This window comes from Anguilla rostrata, chromosome 1 (assembly GCF_018555375.3).
Source record: "Anguilla rostrata isolate EN2019 chromosome 1, ASM1855537v3, whole genome shotgun sequence".
Lineage (NCBI taxonomy): Eukaryota > Metazoa > Chordata > Actinopteri > Anguilliformes > Anguillidae > Anguilla > Anguilla rostrata.
Genome location: NC_057933.1, coordinates 25,364,441 through 25,383,910, shown reverse-complemented (window position 1 = coordinate 25,383,910; position 19,470 = coordinate 25,364,441). Strand labels below are relative to the sequence as shown.

The 19,470-nt window shown below is 42.5% G+C and overlaps 1 protein-coding gene across 1 annotated transcript in view; it reads left to right on the top strand.

The window, feature by feature from the left end:
- prkd3 (protein kinase D3) overlaps positions 1-19,470 on the top strand; it is a 63,802-nt gene that overhangs the window by 31,066 nt on the left and 13,266 nt on the right. Inside the window, exons 2-9 of the mRNA XM_064331583.1 lie at positions 907-1,045; positions 8,564-8,695; positions 9,585-9,733; positions 11,533-11,725; positions 12,373-12,450; positions 12,689-12,893; positions 15,456-15,579; positions 17,103-17,180. Of these exons, the coding sequence (XP_064187653.1) occupies positions 907-1,045; positions 8,564-8,695; positions 9,585-9,733; positions 11,533-11,725; positions 12,373-12,450; positions 12,689-12,893; positions 15,456-15,579; positions 17,103-17,180 (1,098 nt within the window). The remainder of the gene's footprint in view (positions 1-906; positions 1,046-8,563; positions 8,696-9,584; positions 9,734-11,532; positions 11,726-12,372; positions 12,451-12,688; positions 12,894-15,455; positions 15,580-17,102; positions 17,181-19,470) is intronic.

Genomic DNA, 19,470 nt, shown 5'->3' with positions numbered 1-19,470 from the left:
ACTCAACTGCAGAAAATTTTGTTCCCCTTTCAGAAATGCTTGCTTATTTTGTTATCCATTGAAGAATGAGTCTTTTGCCTATACCATATGGCAATGGATGATGGGATACCGGTGCTCTATGACTTCCATATCTTCCTTTTGGAAGGGTGTGCTGTTTATAATCATTGATCAGCTTTAATGTAGCCTATTGGATGTGACCTTGTTATCAAACTATAGGCGTGTCTAGGTGGGTTAATGCCCTACAAAGCAAATCTGACTTGTGGAAAGAACTTAGCTTGTCTTTCAAAAGTTATGTGAATTCCTTTTCACTTCCTCCTCTGCCTCCTGAGAAATGTATTGTATGGTGGAGATGTGATTCGACAGCACCCCTCCGTAGGCTGTTCAAGTCTTTAGGCAGATGTGCAAGATTTTGGGAGTCCTGCCCATACAGGTGTTTGTGTGTGCAGATCAGAACGTCTTGTCTTCAGTGGTCTTGAGTGGTTCTTTATTACAGACTTTTGTATGCTGGAATTCATGTTGAAACATCAGTTCTGCCTGTCCTGAGTGGTCACAGAGCTCTGTTTTGAATCAGCTTTTGCCGCTTTATTAAAATGCTTTAAAATTCCTTTTATTCAATGCGCTCCTGCTTGATTGCCTTGGATTAATCCTGTCTGGATGACTCATTTTTTAAATGTCGTAAATGTGAATCATTTGTTTAAAGAATGAAAGGGTGCCACCACTCTACAATTTTATCTATTTTTAATTACGGCCCGATAGTGGAGTTGTTGTTTTATCAAAATTGAGATCGGGTATAGGCAAGAGCCAAAGCGGGTAGCAGCCTATATGAAATTATGAAAGTTTGATTTACGAGGAACTTTGAACGCGTTCCATGTCTTGAACCGCCGGTGTTATCTTCCCTCCCCACAGTTCCCAGAGTGCGGGTTCTTTGGCATGTACGACAAGATCCTGCTCTTCCGCCATGACCTGAGCTCGGAGAACATCCTGCAGCTGCTGACGTCGGCCGAGGACATCCACGAGGGAGACCTCATCGAGGTGGTCCTCTCGGGTGAGTGCAGCTGCCGCGGTAGTCCGCCCACAGGGAGGCGCTGTTGCACGCCCCACTCACACTGTCTAATCATAGCCGGTATGACCAGGAAAGTGATAAATGCTGACCGTGCTCGATCGGCAGATTTGTCACAGTTTTTGGAAACTGGCTCGGTGTGATTAATCTGGTTAGCCATTAATTTTATCTGCTCTAATTCTGTTGAAGGTTCTGAGAAAGTGTGTGACTCATAAGCATGGTTTCTCCTCTGGCTGTGGAATTAGCCATGAGCACTCACAGTGCTACTTGGTTGTGGTGACTTTCGCCACTGCAGACTCCTGGCTATGGCTATCTGATGATTCAGTTGAGGTTATTATTTGTTTTACAAAGACACGTTTGGTTTTTAAGCCTTTTTTTGGTTTGCGTGTTTTCTCAGCCATTTCTAGTGCATTCATCACTGTGACACAGTTGCACGTGCTCAGGACTGTGTGACTGCAGTGTGCTTAACCAGCATATGCATGTAACAGGATACATATTTATCTGGAACTGCAATAGGACTGGCTTCACAGTACAATAAAGAGGAGTCTGCACATTTCCAGTACACGGTTCTTGGGAGCTGTGTGTATGTTAGAGCTCTTCAAGATGATCAAACATTATGAGCCTGTTCCGGGGGATGACTCAGTCACCTGGCAAAAGCCTGAGTCAAGTTTTCCTCCTATTTACAATTTGGAACATGCAGGAAGGGCATGACTGTACATTTTGGATGTTTAGCGAGTGAGCTTTTAGAGTTAGCCCTCTTGTCGCAAGCTGGTACTTGTAATGCTCGCTTTTAGTGTTGCTTCTTTTGCAACAGTGGCAGATGGTGCAGTCTATTAGACAGAAAGTCAGCATGCATTTTACAAGGTTCTCCACAAACAGGCATTTTAAAACCGTGGTTAGCTTTGGTGATATGCTGCATCAAACACAGTACAGTACATTCATTTATCCTTATTTGTCCTCTCCGGCTCCCAGCATTGTTCACTGGTTACCTTCTATTAAAATATATTCTGAGAGCTCATAATTATTTTTTTCTTTTATTTGTCAGAAATGATTTTGTCAAAAATGAATTCATAACATAAGAATGTTCTTCGTTATAGGACATTTACAGAAAGTTCAATGCCTGATACCACTTTTGAAACTTCCACTTTACTTTTTTATAAGTAAGAAATTCAAGTGTAAATTTTTTTACGCTCAGTTTGGTGAGTTCATTTTGGCCATGTGTGATGAATGGAGAGAAACCCTGCGGACTGAAACCCTCCATCCCGCAACACTATGGTCAATTATTAACCACAGTGTGGAGTCCTGGCCACAGCCTGAGCATGGTCAGGATTTCATTATGGACCGCGGGACACGGTTACAAATCTAGTTGCTGTATGTTCTACTTAAGAGGCCCAATCCTATTGTATAGATAGAAGCGAAGCTCATATGGAGGCTGCAAGTAAAACAGCAGCTCTTTTGGTGGAAATTCCATTTTGAGGGCTTGCTTTTGCTAGAAGGTTCTGTGGTGAATCTGGTGAGTATACACACAGAGCCCCCAGTGGGGCTGTGCTAGAAAGCATGAATGGGCCTTCATGCCCAGGAGGTCAGCTGTTGCTGGGCCCTGTTTGTCTGAATCTTTGGAGCTCGCACTGAGCACGTGCAACTCACGGCGTGGTTCCGAAATGCTGCATTCCAGCATTCTCCTACACGCCACAGCCTTTTTTTATGTGCATTTGCGGATGATTTATTTTATGTTCTTAAAAGCATGAACATGTTTCTGGCGTTTGCAATCTTTGAAGGGATCCCTTCGGTGGACTTTTTGCTGTTAAGCGATCCTTAACTTTTCTCATATGTTGCTATGAAATTCCCATGAAAGACCTCTTTCACTTTTTTTTCCGCGATGTAGTCGGCTTTTCCTTTCATGTGACTCACTGGCGGTTGAAATATCCCAGTTTTCTCCTTTGAAGTAATCCAAAAAAAAAAACTGCCCCCACACCCCATGATGCGGCCCGGACCGTGCAAATTTGGAAAAATACAGTTGTCTTTTAATACAGTCTGCTTCATTTCCCCCGTGTTTATCTTTTCATTTCTGTCGAGTGTTTGCCAGCTTGTTTACTACAGAAGTCACAAAGATCCTTTGAAGAAATAAACTCAACCAAGATGGCAGCGCCATTAATGTCGGTTGAAGTTACGCGATTAGTTTCTGCATCGAGCATGAATGAGACACTTAAATCGCTCGAAGGAGCCGGAAATAAGGAAAAAAGTGTCTCCGTAGCATTTTCTCGGCCGGATTTTATACCCTCTTTGTCTTTTGAAGAGAGATACTGTTCTTCGCTGTCGTGGCCGGATTCGGCTTTCATGTCTCCGTACAGACCTCGTGTCGGTTTCTGGCCACGGTTCGGGCCTCTGTGCTGTTAGCTTTATGTGGTGTGGCAGCAGTCGAGCGCGGCCGCGTCTAAAGTCAGCGCTGGCCTTTGGCTCGGGACGGCATTCCTTTCAGAGAGTCTCTTTTCTGGAGAAGGTCCTTCACTCATTCACATAGATAGACATTATCTTCTTTTTTCATTATTTTGAATGATTTTGAACATCCAATCACGGTTATTTAGCAGGCCCGGCTCCAGCTGTCTGAGTCAGGGTGGGCCAAGCTTGTGATTGGTTGGGCCAGGCCTGGTTATTAGGCTGTTCCATCATTGGAATCTCTTCCTTCATTTCGGGAATGCACAGATTGAGTCTGCGTCCTGCCGAATTGTTCCCCCAGCTGAGCTGCGCAGACATTGCGCAACAGGTCTGCGCTTCTCGTGTAGTTGGTGCAGACAGAACGCAAGCGCACAAGCCGCTGACAGAAACACTCGTTCCCTCGGCAACGCTCTACAGGATAGGACACCAGCCTATGGGCCTGCAGGCTGCTGTTCATTTAACTGTTTAGATTTTTGTCAATCTTTTGTATGCTTTTAAAACAAATTTCACAGTGTGCTCAATTCGCTTCTAAAGCGACAGACCGAAGTGACAGTCCAACCGACCGTGTTTCTCACCGGTTCACTGGTAGCGACTGCAAGTTCAAGCGACTACAAGTCGTCTTCGGCAGCAATTGAATGGGACGAGAAAAATTCTGGTCTGAATGTTTTAGCATTGCATTGGCGACCACGTTACAGAATGCTTGGCAGAGTGCTCTGTGGTTAAGATGAACAGTTCTACCTCACCATTCCCCAGAAGTGCATGAAACAAAAGACAAGGAAAGAACTGTAGACAGGTGTCGGATTTCAACAGCTCTATGAGGAAAAGACCTCAGAAGTATTTCGGCAGAATAGTATTTCTCCAGAATGGTTTTTGAGGTCGAGAGGTCCCTGAATCCAGCTTTCTAACTCCTCACTTGAGTTGGCCACAGATTCTGTTTTATTTTGGTCTGGACACAGGAAAAAAGCCAGTGATGGTTCTTCTGCCACCACAAAACGTGTTTCTGATTTTAGAAAATAATTCAAAATTAGATTCTGCAGTCTCATCACATCCATATCCGTCTCTGTTCAGCACTGTTGGACTTTTAAGTGGTCATCCTGCAAACTGTCTATTCATATATACTTGTCTAGTATATGGTTTATGGTCGTATATGTTATCCAGGAAATATGTATAGAAAATATTCCCAATTCTGACACCACAGTAGACTGTAGCTCACAGAAAGCCTAATTTTGCTTAGAGCACATGGTAGTGTGAGGTGTATCAGTCATATATGTAAATTTTATAGCATGGCATGACTCTGATTAACTTTACTTGGCATACTGATAGAGCTTATCATTCCTGGTTTAAAGCATTCTTAATAGCAAAGGTTGAGGGATAGAAAAATAGCACGGCAGCTGTAAGCATGTTCTTGCCTGAGTTTGTTTCCCTAATGAATAAAAGAAGATTGCGGTTTGAGAAGTTATGTGACATTAGTGACTGGAACGTGTTTGTGGAAAACAGTGACCTCTGCTGGTGAAACTTGCACTCAGGACAGGTTCAGACTGTGATCTCTCATTCCACTAAAATATTAAATGAGAGCCTGTACGATATGTATGAAGTATCCCCATGCACAATTCCGAACCAGTCCCTGTAAGTCAATGAACCTACCCCCTCATTCGTTTGGCAATGAGAGATCCCTTGCCTGCTGTCATTCAGACTCTTTCATTAGAGTGAACAGAGCCATACAGAGCTATGTTGAACATAAGCTGTCTGTGTTTTACTCTGTGATCACTTGGGCATCAACCGTACAGGAAAAGCTAACGTGCGCATTTATTTATTCTGTATGTTGTCTTTTGTGATGATGACAGTTTTTCTAATCAAAGAAAAGCAAAGCTGGGCACTTTTCTTTTAAGGCTCTGAGAGTTATCTCGTGTTTCGAAGTAGTCTGGCTTTTCAGTCAGCTCTTTCTATGTGATTTAATACTCCCTGTCTTTGCTGAAGTAATATTTGGGATCGTGGAACAGTAAAGCCCTACATCTCCCGCTTTTATTCGCCACGTTGCTGTCAGAGGTATGTCTGACTCGCCGCCTGTGTCTGCAAAAGAGGTTTCCGGAAGGTGAAATGCGGGGAGACAGAAGCAATCCATTATCTCCAGGCCACCCGGAACCCCAAGGATTTGTTATGTCCACAGCCTGCAGCCTGAGAGCCGATTCTCTTCTTGGACCGGCCTGGGTAACGGAGCTGTGCTTTAACTCCATTCTTTTCCCCACCCGTGCCTCTCCAGCATGTGTCGTAAAGCTTTTTTGCCGCCGCTTGCCAGCTGCCACGAGCATGAGCAGGGGCCTTTTCAGCAGGTTTTGTATCGGTGGATTTTATCCCCCAACGTGGGGGGAGTTTTTAAAGAAGCCCGCAGGGCAGATTTCAGATGAGTTTGTATGGGAGTTGATTGAAAGGGGGATTTCAAGAAATATTACTGAGGCGGAAAAGCGGAAGCGTATGGCGACTGGCTTTCCGTCTGGAGATGGAGGTGGGTCAGCAGCGGCCATCTCGTGAACGGCCGGCGGGATGGACCTCGTGTCTGCTGTGAGGCCGTGCTCTGTTCGGATGCACGTTGCTCTTTATTTACGCGAAAGCTGATCATTCAAGGCTAAAGTAGAGCGTGCTTTATCACTCCCAGAGGGCAAACTGGTTTGTCATCATAACAGATAACATACAGACAGCATACGGACATTAGTGCAAACCACAGATACATTTATTGAAGAAAACCTGTTGTTTAAAGGCGTGTTTGGTTCTCCCCAGTGCCGTAACATCCCATTTATGAGTCTGCGAAGGAGAAGCACAGAGGAGGAGCGGAGTCTGTGAGGGGTGGGAGGGTTTTTAGGAAAACGGCGGGTTGCCAGAGGATTTTTATACTCGGAATCTGTCATTCTGGTATCTCGGTATCCTCATTTCATGCTTTTAAATGAAAAAAGGGAGGGAGGTGAGGATTTGGGCTGAGAAAGCCTGCTCTCTTTCTGACTGGGGGTGGCTTGCAGGTACTGTATGGGGGATTTTTTTTTTAATTGCTGGCCTTAATCGACGTCCCTCCCTTCAGGACATGCAACCTTTGAGAATGACTTTGTAACATGTAAAACACATGCAACATGTAGAACTCAACAGCAGTGGGGACATAATTTGATTCTGAGTTGAGCTCATGTCAACTTTGAGGGTGCTCTTAAAAGTGGGTTTAAACTATAAAATCTTCCTGGCTGAAGGTTGAGGGGAAGAGTAGTAGTCTGCAGGGTATTCCTGTACCTTTAGTCTGCCTGTGTGTAAAGCTGTAAAGTGGATCTTTAAATACTTCAAAGAGAAATAGGACTGTAAGTGTCACAACTTCAAAACTTCCTGGAATTTCTAGTCTTGCAAACTACAACATTATGCAGGGGAAGACACGGTCCGGTTTGAATGGCAATCCGTGGGATGTTTTTTCCAAACGTGTTACAAGTGAGCTGTGAATTGTTTTGCTCATCAACTGAATTAGTCATATATTATTTAGAATAATTAATTAGCAATGACTAGGCAGTCAAGTATTTTTCTGAAGTCAAACATGACATGACAAGTCAGTTTTGTGTTATATAACACTACCTCCATTCTACATGGTGCCTGTCATGCATATTTATGAAGTCTACCATTTGTCCAGGAAATTACCTGCTGGATTGAATTACTTACAGTAATGCATTTGTTAATGCTGTCACATTTTTTAGATGACCAACAAGTAGACATAGATAGATAGCTAGCTTTCAAGCGACTGTAGATCTTAAGATCATTGTTTTAAGTAATGATCACACTGCTTGAATATTCATCTACAGTCATTCAATTTCAGTGCATGCCCATCTGTTTACAGCTAACATACATTGTTGTCCATTGACTTAAATTATAATGTGTATCTTGTTAGTTCCTTCTTCATCCTTGAATAGCTGCGTCAATTCAATTAAGTACTACGCATTAAAAATCTCAAATATCTCGAACCTTCAAATTCATCAAAAACAAGGTATGTATTAAAAAAAACATAAATACATTCATTCTGGAATTTTAAAATGGCAAAGTTGACTGTCTTGCTTGTGACACGTTCATTTCCATGACCTAAGTCCTCAGGCACACTCTTCTGTCCGCGCCTCAGTTATTGTTAGTGTATTCCACACTTGGGTGCTGCTTTCAGTGATACGCTGTGAACAGTTTAATAAACATTACTATATTGTCGGAAGGATTATTACCAATACAACTGGTATGCAGCTCCTCAGTAGACTCCTCAGTGTTGTCTGTTCCGAGAGGGAAGAGGGTTGATGATGTCATAAAATGCGTTAGATGTATGATTTATGCAGTTGCGACATGGGCTGCCTTGTCATTATTGTGCTGAGTGGATAGTTGGCAGCTTATGTTTTGTGTCGGTGGGATTTAGACATAGGTTTTTCCTGGAAGCGCTTTCACACCACAGTGTCACACCCTGTGTCACTTGGCCTTTTTTGTGAGCGTGGCCTGCTGGTGGTGTTCGAGGAGGTGCGGTGGGGTCGGTTGGGCAGAGCTCCATCTGGCCTACAGCTGGGCCTGGTTATGACTCCAGTGCTGGGGCCTGGTCCTTACCATGGGTTTGGCAAAACCGCACAGCATTGCGTGAATTCATGCCAGAGTACCTCAGAATAAGGTATACTGCCCAGCCCAATTCATAGCTGATTTATAGTACCAGAAAAAGGCATATCTTTCCCTAAGTCACTGTGCTGATGTTGCATGTCATCCTTTAACATCTCACAAAATGTGGGGAGAATACCTGAATTGGTTTTGAAGTTACTGGAATTTTCATGTCATATCATCGTAGTTTATGCATTACATTGTTAATATTTCACAGTTTGACTACATTTGTGACACTCAGTAATATTTTATAAGCCTGAATTTGGAATTACCAAAAGCACAGCATATAGGACAGGAGAGCATTATTTATGGGGAACAAAATTTTTGGGCTGCAGCTTAATAGAGAACATCCCATTAAGTCCAATCCTTATTTTTATGAGGGCATTGCTTTTAGCCTTTTTTCACTGATGTCCTTCTGAATTTCAGCTCTTGCCACCGTCGAGGATTTCCAAATCCGGCCCCATGCCCTTTACGTGCACTCCTACAAGGCCCCCACCTTCTGCGACTACTGCGGCGAGATGCTGTGGGGGCTGGTTCGACAGGGCCTCAAATGTGAAGGTACGAGGTTCTCCCCGGACGCTCGACACGCAACCTCGAAATGTGGAAAACTCAAGCTTGTGAAAAGTGCTTCCCTGTAGCAGTGCGTACATCGCATCAACAAAAAAAAAATCCCAAATATTATGAGATTCAGCCTTTGCGCTCTGTTTTTATAATGGCCGCTGTGTCCGTGATAAGCTATTCGCAGTGTGAGGGCGGAATTGTTTAATGCTGCGAACTGCACTGCTTTCACCAGGCTTATAGCCAAGAAGTGTAAGCCTGGCATGCAAGGCTGTGAGGCTTTTTGTTATGTGGAGTCAAAGTTACGAGTGGCGACCTAATGGAGTCAGTCGGAACTAAGCAGATGAAGAGGCCCGCAAACTTTTCCAAACATGGTGGGAGAATGGCAGTTGGTGACTGTAACTCATTTTCCATATGCCCCAAAAAAAAGAAAAAAGAACAGGGGCTTCAGGGCTATTTTTAGGTACTTTTGTTTTTCAATCAATTACACTACTGTGTATGAATCCATTACCAATCATACCACTTACCAGGTTTGATTGTTACTGCATTTTAGAGAGCGCTTAAATCACCATTAGTAGAAAGCGCCCATAGACACGATCCTGGATTAGAGTGTATTGCTCATAAATAAGTGTCCAATTCGGTCAGGCTTATGGAAAAGGACCTTGGGTCATGTTTATGAAGCACATTCTACAACACCAGATACCAGCTTGGTTTAATATGCAGATTCCCTACGAATAAATAACTTGTTGCCTAGCCTGTTGTTCCAACACTTTCGTACAAATACGTCACTTTTCTGAGCAAACAGGCCCCATTTCGAAGTCTTACCATTGCATGCTGTTTTGCTTGTGGCCCCCAGTCCTGCGTGGAGATAACCCGAGTGTCTCCACAGGTTGCGGGCTGAACTACCACAAGCGATGCGCCTTCAAGATCCCCAACAACTGCAGCGGGGTGCGGAAGAGGCGCCTGTCCAACGTGTCGCTGCCGGGGCTGTCCGCCCCACGCCCGGCCCCCGTCGAGCAAGCCCCGGCCCCGGAAGAGGTTGGGGGGGCTTCTGTTTTGTCTTTCAAATTTATTTGAATCATTCCTTTGGCCTGGAGCAAACCTCTCCTGTTGTCAGATTCCACTAGAAGGTCCTCCCTCTGTGTGTCGTGCCTCTGTCAGGGTCATGGGGGTCATGAGTGTCAAATTATGGCAAAATTACGCTGGAAGGTTATCTTTCTGTTTTGTCTAAAGTGGAAATCCATATTTTATGGTTTTATTGAAGTCCAATGCTGACAGACCGCATTTGTGAAAAGGAGCACCTTTGCAATTCGGTGAGGGGCTTACTTGTGTTGTCTTTGTTGGCATTTTATTTTTTAAAAAGGTAATATAGAGAATCAGATTTCTGTGAAATTGTGAAAAGTGGAACAAGATATGTGAAAAGAATTATGCAAGAAAAATGAGCATGCAGTAAGGATGAAAATAAGAAAAATGAGAAATGATAAAATGAATGCAAGTTTGGACATGAATGAACTGAAATGAACGATAGGAACATTAATAATGAAAAAAAAAGTTTTAACAAGGGAAATGCAAGGAATTACAAAAAAAAATGAGCCAAGTATGAATAAAAAAGAATGAGAAATGAGAGGCTTCTTGGCTTCCTGGCGTGCCGCAAGATTTTCCGGGGGGAATGTTCGGGGTAGGCCAAAGTCTTTGGATCTAAATTTGTTTCCTTTACAGAGGCCGAACCACAGCTAATTGTAATGAATTTATTCATCTAAAACATTGTGTCCTTAAATAGAGCCTTTTACCAACAAAATGCATCCGTTGTATTTGCGAACTGCTTCTCCGTCTGTTCTGTCCATTCCGCTGGTTAATTATCTGAATCATTCAACAGATAAACCCCCTAAGGCAGGCAGTTAAGAAATTTCCCCATGACTTTTTATTGGGCTCACATCTTAATGTATTAATGGTCGTTTTTGTTCAGGCAAATCTCTTCTTGCATCTCGTGAATTGCTGGACAGATAAAGACGGTTGACTTTCAGAAACTGTTTCTGGCAACCAGTCAAGGTTTACACAACAGCCTTTGCATAAGCTCCAAACACAAACCCTGGGTGAGATGTTCTATCTTGTGTTCATGTTTTACGGGCTGGCAGTGAAAATGCAGTCAGTCAAATGAGTTTATTTCAAGCCCAGTTCTGCTTCTGCGTCCAGCTTTGAGATACAATTTCTGGGGTATGAAAGGTTAGAACGATTCAGTAAAGCATGATGCGTCAGAGTAATATCTGCTTTAATTGACATGGTCTATCGATGGCCTGTTCCCCTGTCTCTGTCTCCCTCTGTCTATCACTTGGTGAATGTGATTTTGTCTTTTCTTGCCAGCCCCAATATGACTGTGGTTCTATCCCATGGTCTTACATCCAGTCCCCTTACCACTGTGGTTCTGTCCGATAGTCTTACTACCAGCCCCAATATGACTGTGGTTCTATCCCATAGTCCTACTGCCAGTCCCAATATGACTGTGGTTCTATCCCATTGTCTTACTGCCAACCCCAATATGACTGTGGTTCTATCCCATTGTCTTACTACCAACCCCAATATGACTGTGATTCTATCCCGTAGTCTTACTGCCAACCCCAATATGACTGTGGTTCTATCCCATTGTCTTACTGCCAACCCCAATATGACTGTGGTTCTATCCCATTGTCTTACTACCAACCCCAATATGACTGTGATTCTATCCCGTAGTCTTACTGCCAGTCCCCTTTTGACCGTGGTTCTGTTCCATGGTCTTACTACCAGCCCCCTTACGACCATGGTCCTGTCTTGCTCTCTGACTGTCCCGCTGGTCTCCTTAGCAACGCTCTCACCAGGATGCCGGGAAGCGGGTCCCGTCCTGGAGCGGACGGCCCATCTGGATGGAGAAGATGGTGCTGGGGCGGGTCAAGGTGCCCCACACCTTCGCCGTGCACACCTACACCCGTCCCACCATCTGCCAGTACTGCAAGCGCCTGCTGAAGGGCCTGTTCAGGCAGGGCATGCAGTGTAAAGGTAGGATCCCTCGCCCCCTCCCCGAATACGATCTCTCACTGCTGATAGAGTTACACCACATTTACTGTATAGAGGTCACCCAGGCCAGTTACTAGGGACCTTGCACAGATGTGCTCTTGTAATTGAATGCAATGATGAAACTGTTTCTTAAAATGCACCTAATGCTGTTATCTGAAATGACGATTGACTTATCTTTTCTTTATCAATAGGCCAGGAATTTCTCTTGGGAATAGGGTTGCGCAATTGTCCCTTTTAGATATACATTTATTTATTTTACAAATGTTCTCATCCTAAATCACTAACAGCATTATGCAAAAAAATAAAGTTAGATGAACACCAGTCCAGAAATAAAAAATGGTGTAACGCATTTGAAACAACGCTCTATTGTTGAGACTATGCTTAACGCAAGTATAGAAATAAATTGAGTGCCATATCCCACAAGGCTAGTAATGATACATAATGTGCAAGCAGCACTTCAAAAAGACAACAAAGAAGCAATCACTGGCTATGGCTATGTTAGCTTAGCATGATATGCTGAAGTAGGCTCCTGCATATCATGCTAAGCTAATGTGGACATGGCCATTGATAGCTTCTTCAGTGTCTATTTTTAAAAAGTTTATAATTCTTTAATACTTTTTTCTTTTCAGATTGTAAATTTAATTGTCACAAACGATGTGCATCAAAGGTACCAAGAGACTGCCTTGGTGAGGTGGTCTTCAATGGAGGTAAGGGCTTTGTTATTCATTGAAATGCATGTTCTCATTTAACATTTGGAGAGACGTTATCATGCAAGGACTTACTTTACATTCAAGCTTAATCTCTATCTATCTGTCTGTTTATGAGCTATCATATGTAATCTGTCATCTATCATCAATCATCTATCATCTATCCATTATTTACAGACACCATCTATTGATTTCCCCATTACACTTATCTGTCTATCTCTGTATTCCTCGCCTGCAGAGCCAGCGAGCCCTGGTCCGGACTCGGACACCACCATGGAGGTGGACAATAGCGACGGAACTAGCGAGGGCGAGGGCGGGCGGGGCCTGGACGACTCCGAGGTCCCGTCCCCCGCCGAGGGCAAGATCTTCTTCATGGACCCGCCCGATCTGGAGCCGCCCTACCTGGACGGAGAGAAGGATGAGGAGGCTGGAAAAACCATCAGGTAGCTCACAGCAGTCTCTGACACAGGGTCAGCATTAGAGGCCCGTAGCCATAGTCCATTACCCTCCCCATTTTCCCTGTCTTAACTGTTGGCTATGTGTGTCTGTGTCTACACCGCATCTCAATCTCGGCCTCTGTCTCTGTGTCTGGGTGTGTCTTTATCTCTGTCTGTGTCTACATGTCTGCTTCCGTGTTCTAATTTAGTGACTTCATCTTGTGTCCAGGTTTGGTTTTTGCTTTTCACAGAACGGGGCAGATTTGTCTAGAAAATTTTTGTTTTGGTAATTGTAGAGAGCCACAACATGGGGGTTAATGTTAGGGAATGTGTATTATAGTTTTGTGTGTTCTGGTGCGTGTGTATGTGTGTGTGTGTGTGTGTGTGTGTGTCTGTGTTACTATGATTGTAATATTTGTGTGTGTATATGTGTGTAGATAAGGAGATGCATGTGTATCTACGTATGGGAAAAATATACAAAGTGGGGCTTGCTCTCACCAACACAAACAAAGAGTTGGGACTTTATACACATAGACCGGTGATGATATTGTGACTGGCAAAATGTGTTTGTTTTTCGTCCATGTTTCAATAAACATAATATACATGTGTCCCAGTTTTTGGTTTTGTTTTTTTGTTGTCTGCAAGGCTCCACTTAAGTTATATGTTACCGTTGTTAACTTCACTTTATCACCCTCGCAAAACTTTCATTTAGGAACGCTACTCATCTTTTTACAAACTCATTACCATGAAAGCATGACAGCTTATGAGCATGAAAGTCTGTGTGTGCATGAGTTTGAGTGCATGCAGATGTGTTTGATTTCATGCGTGTGCCTTTACAGTACAAGTTTGTGTGTCTGGCTGCTGTTTATACATTGCTCTCTAAAATTGTTTACACCCTTATATACAATAAAAAGACTGCGTACAATAAATAATACAAGTATGCAGCTATATTTCAATCCTCAACCACATCAAAAATATTCTACTTTAATAATTATTTAGTGGAATCAACCAAAGAAGTATTTTCTCAAAATATATATATATATATGTTTTCAAAAACGTTACACAAGTAGTCACAAGCTACGCATATTGTCACTTGTTTTCAGTAATTTGTGCACCTTCTGTTTGAAAGGATAACACTACTGAGTCGTCTGGAATGTTTTGAGATTGGTGAACATGCAGAATCTCCTCCATACAGAATCTTTCAATATTCTATGTATCCTCTGGTTTGCACTTGTGGACTGCTTTCTCCAATTGAAGCAAGAAATGCTCGATCTTGTTGAAGTCTGGACACTAAGATGTCTGTTGAAGGCCAAACAGTCATTTTGCAGTCATTTAACCATTTCTTAGTGGATTATGAGGTATGCTTGGGATCACTGACTTGCTGAAAATCAATTTGCGCTAAGTTTCAGCTTACTGGCGGAGTGAATCGGGTTTTTGGTCGAAATGTCTTCGTACTTGATTTCTGGATTCCATTGACCTCAAAAGGAGTCCCTGGAGGAGTAGATGCAAACCAATCCCAAAACACCAAAGATCCATGTCAGTGTTTCACTGTAGACAATACTTGCTTTTCAACATAAGTGTCCTTCTTACAATGCCAAAACCACCACTGGTGTGTGTGACAAAAAGCTCAATTTATGTCTCATCTGACGATAACACCCAGTTCTTTTGGAAATCCCAGTGCCGTTTAGCAAACTCCAGACGTTTATTTTGGTTGATTTCCCTCAATAGAAGATTTTTTTTTCTGGCAACCCTTCCAAAAAGTCTGTTGGCATGGAGCTGGTGTCTGATTGGAGATTTGGAAACTTTGTGTCCAAAAGATGCTGCCAAGATTTGTAGATCTGCAGTTGTGGTCTTTGCATCTTTGTTTGCCTCCCAAACCATCTGCCTCAATGTGTGTGGTGGCATAATTCACTTGCTTCCCCTCATACAGGCGAGTTTACTAATGTTGCATTGGTTATAAACATCTTAATTACTGACCTAATAGTGGAAAATTGTATCTTTGTGACCATCTCCTGACTTGTTAAATTCAACAGCGCTTTCTCTTGTTTCTTCTGAGACTTCTTTTTCCCGTGGTGATGGATGATGCGTGAATTTCATATGAGTTACCTCATTTTAATACACCAGTGAAACAGGAAACTCTGGGAGACCAGAATATAGGTCAAGCATGAGATGAACTTAAAAAGTATCAGTATTATGTTAATGCGGGTTTGTTATTTTGTGGATTTTATTTCAAAGATAATAATTGTGACATATCTTTTTGGAGAAAAGCATTACTTGTTAAACAAAATATTTTCTCTGAGCTATTGTATTAGAATATAATTTCTAATACAATTTTTTGAGAAGGCAATTTTGCTTGCTACCTGTATTGTTTATTTTATATTTTTGCCTTCCTTCTCATCTTCACCAGTGGTTTAATCATTTTTGTGGGCCCTGTCTAGTTTAAAGTGTTGTAAGATGGACTACATAGAAGGTGTGTACTGTATTTGAATGTGTGTGCAGTATGCAAAATATCTTAACAGTATATGCATGTGTGTGTGTTTGTGTGTGTGTGTGCGTGCCTGTGTCCAGTCCCTCCACCAGCACTAACATCCCCCTGATGCGAGTAGTACAGTCCATCAAACAGACTAAGAGGAGGAGCTCTACCATGGTGCGGGAGGGATGGATGGTGCACTACACCAGTAGGGACAACCTGGTAAGAGCTGGATACAATATTTTCGGCTGACTAATGGATGCTTCTTTTTCCGAAAATGAATATGCAATGTGATGAAATGCTTGTTATAAAAGCTGGTATTGTGCTGACTGCTCTCTCCTTGGCTTGACGCCATGTGCGATATTCATGTCCGTTTATGAAGAAGGTATACAACTTAGCAAAATCAGTTTATTTACTATTCTGTAGTGGCGTTCTCAGTTTGATGTTCACTGCACTTTCAGATGTGATTGCTGGAAATTATTTACAAATTTGTTTTTCCAGAGGGTCATTGGGTATTACTGCAAAACTACAGAATGATGCATTGGAGACCAGACTTTGTTGACTTGTTCACGCAGTCAGAACAAACATGCACTGTTGTGTTAACTCAGTTAAATAGCCAAATAAACATGGAAAATAAACACGTACAAACAACAGCTTCCTGTTTGGCCCAGCTCTCTATTTTGAACCTGCAGTCTCCAGTCATTCATAATGGGCAAACGAAGAGTCGCTCCTCTGAAACAACTGACCATTCCTAGACTGTGGCTGGCTGCAGTGGTTCTTGCACGTGTAGAAGGAATGATCGAGACAGAAATTCCGTTACAGGAATCTGTCTTCTGGACAGGTAGCACTCGCATTCTGAATGCACACATGAAAAGGCTTCAGACAAATGAGGGAAATTGTGGTTGCATCATATGGAAATTGTGACTTACTGTAAGCCACTGTAGTGGTTCGTTTAGCCCGTGCTCAATCCGGATGAAGAACAATAAGGCAGAGAAAAGATAAATGACATTGAATATTGAACTTTCTTTATGAAAGTGCATGCATTCATTGCTGGACTTCTGATAGTATTTGCAGTCCTTATGCATAATCTTATGCATAATTTGAAATAGTTGCCTGCTGCATGCCATGGATAATTATGGGGCAGAAAGTAGGAGCCATTCATGAAATTGTGTTGTGATTATTATTATTATGGTGTTTTTTTAATGTTGATAATATCACATAATTATCTTGTTTCAAGATATGCCTCCCTCTAGTGTTATTATATGAAATGCTTGGTGCTTAGAATAAAGTTGGAGCAGGGGAAAGCACAAGAGTGGAGCTCGACAGGTGGGAGGGGGCACAGTATTTCCACTGCATTGCATGCAGGTATTGAACATATAGTTTGGCTGGTTTTTGTTTGTAGTTTTTTGGAAGAAAAAAAACAATTTTTTTTTATCGGTGCATGTTTTTATTGGAATGTGACCTCCTAGTCTAGTGGTGACTTAAGAAAGCTACAGTCACTACTCAGCATGTAGGTGAGACAATGTAAAAAATCTAACTGCTCTCGTAACTCTGTAGTTGCAGGTTACAAATCCCAAATGGGATTCTGCTATTATACACTTGAGAAATGTGCTTAACCTGAATTGCTTCAGTAAAATATCTGACTGTATAGGCTAAAAAAAAGTGCTGGAACTTGCTCTTGGTATGTAAATAAAGGAGGTGGTAGTTCATCTGTATGACAGAGGGAACTTCTTTTGCCTTGTCAGAGAAAGAGACATTACTGGAGGCTGGACAGCAAAAGCTTGACCCTATTTCAGAACGACACTGCAGCCAAGTACTACAAGGTAAGAGAAAAAAGGACAAAGAGTGAAAGAGTTTTTTTTTTTTACAATTCGGATGATTTTATTTTTCAGTTTTAGACTGATGATACTCTGCATACACACTTCTTCAAACCCATTTTTGCTTCGTGCCTCGTATTACATATAATATAGCTGAGTGTACAAAAACAATGGCCATTGTGCAACTCTGCTGCTATTGTTTGATGTTGATGGAGCCATATTTTGTATGGTTGTATGAGTGCTTGTGACTCCCGCCTGCTCGCACTGATCAAAGCCTCGCAAGGCTGAAACACCTGCTATCACCACACCTGGCCACTTTTGTCGCTTTTATACCAAGTGAACAGTAAATAGTTTTTTCTGCAATACTGCTTTTCTTATGTTTTGTGCAGCTAGCCGTTGCTAGCTTTTAGACAGATGACGACGAAGTAAAGTGTTTGAAACAGACGCGCGTAAGAAGGTCATCTTAATTAAACGCCCACCGCTCAGAAACTGAAAATCAAGAGTGGGCTTTTAACGCGTTGAGCCCACGGGTGATGCAATGCATTTTGAAACTGAAAGAAATCCCCCGCCATGTTTGTTGGTTTCACGAGCTCCCCTGTGAAACTTTTAAGTTGCTACCAGAAACAGTCATTCTGGAGGCTCGCTGGTCTCTGAAAATTCCCAGGTGTTTTGTTGGGTAAACAGTGTTGCAGTCGTTACTAGCGTTTCCTGTGGGTGGGGTGACTCACTTTTACATATGGCCAACCTTCTTCTGTGTATCCCCCCAATTTTTTTTAGGAGTTCCACTGGAAATCTTTTTAAGGAATCCCATTGATTTACAGTTTTATTCTCATTGGCTCAAATGTTGTTGTTTTTGTGTCATTTCATTCTTGCAGAACATGTACACTGTGATGTGCGGTGAGAGAACCCAATAGTTTTATGATGCTGCAATCGTTAATGGTGTCACAAAGTTCAGCTTCTCTGACCGTTCCCCCGCTTACTTGACTGGCTAAAGTGTGCCTTCAATAATTCATGTACAGTATTTGTCAAATTGTTTATTCGTACTGAAAACGCTTATTATACATGCAGCCTACCACGGGATGGTCTGCATGTTACGCACCGTGGGCTGTTCTGTAATTCCTGCTTTGGCAGCGTAGAGACTGGATCAGCATCCAGACAGGGCAGATATTGTACCGAACCGGGCGGCTTTTGCAGAGGGAGGAAAGCGTCTCGTGGCGACGGCGTGGGTGCTGGAGAAGCTACCGATGACCACAATGAGACGTGACTGCGTTTGCGTGTCTGTCTCGGTGCAGAAGCCGTGTTAGTCACCAAACGCTCAGAGAACCGCCGACACCGAGTTTGGACAACCCTAGGAGGCAGACTGCAACTGAACACGTCAAACCTGTAACTGGGACAAACATGAACACTCACGCATTTTATTAATTTCTCTCATTATTATTTGTGACTTATTTGTGGTGTTTATGGCCTGAGATATCGTTATTTGTTTGAAATGACTGTTGGAATGATTTAAAAAATTATCTCCTGGAATTCACAGTCCTCACAAATTTGTTGGTGGCTATTTGTTGGTGGTACACAAAAATAGTGGTGAAGGGAGGCTTCTTACAGGAGATTTCCTATAGCATCTTATTGGATTGTAGACAATTTCTGCAAAACCATAGATAGACCCAGTTGTGACAACTACCTATAGGTTGACTCACAGAAACAGCTTTCAGGAAATATTTCAGGAATAGATTGTGTAAAAGATGCTTCATATCATCAATGGCAGTTAGACATACACTAGCCTAAGCAATGTGCTTGGTCCCCTGTCTAAAAATGTGCAAATTGTAGTTAAAAATCTTGGTGTCTTCTTGGACACGTCTTTGAATTTTAACAGACAAGTCAGTAGTGTTGTGAAGGGCAGTTTTTATCATCTTAAAACCATAGCCAAGTTAAAGCCGTTTTTATCTCATAAGGACCTGGAAACAGTTATCCATGCTTTTATCACCTCTCAGCAGGATTATTGTAATTCTCTGTATATGGGGTTGACCCATTCCACTCTGTCTCGACTGTAAATGGTTCAGAACGCAGCTGCTAGACTCTTAACTGGAACAAAGAAAAGGCAACGTATTACTCCGGCTCTGGCTCTTTTGCATTGGCTACCGGTGAAATATAGAATTGATTTTAAAATTTTAAAATCTATTTGTTTTTAAAGCCCTAAATGGATTAGCTCCACAGTACATCACCAATCGACTGACTCCATATTCTGCTTCCAGGTCACTTAGGTCATCCGCAAAACAACTCCTCTTAGTCCCCCACT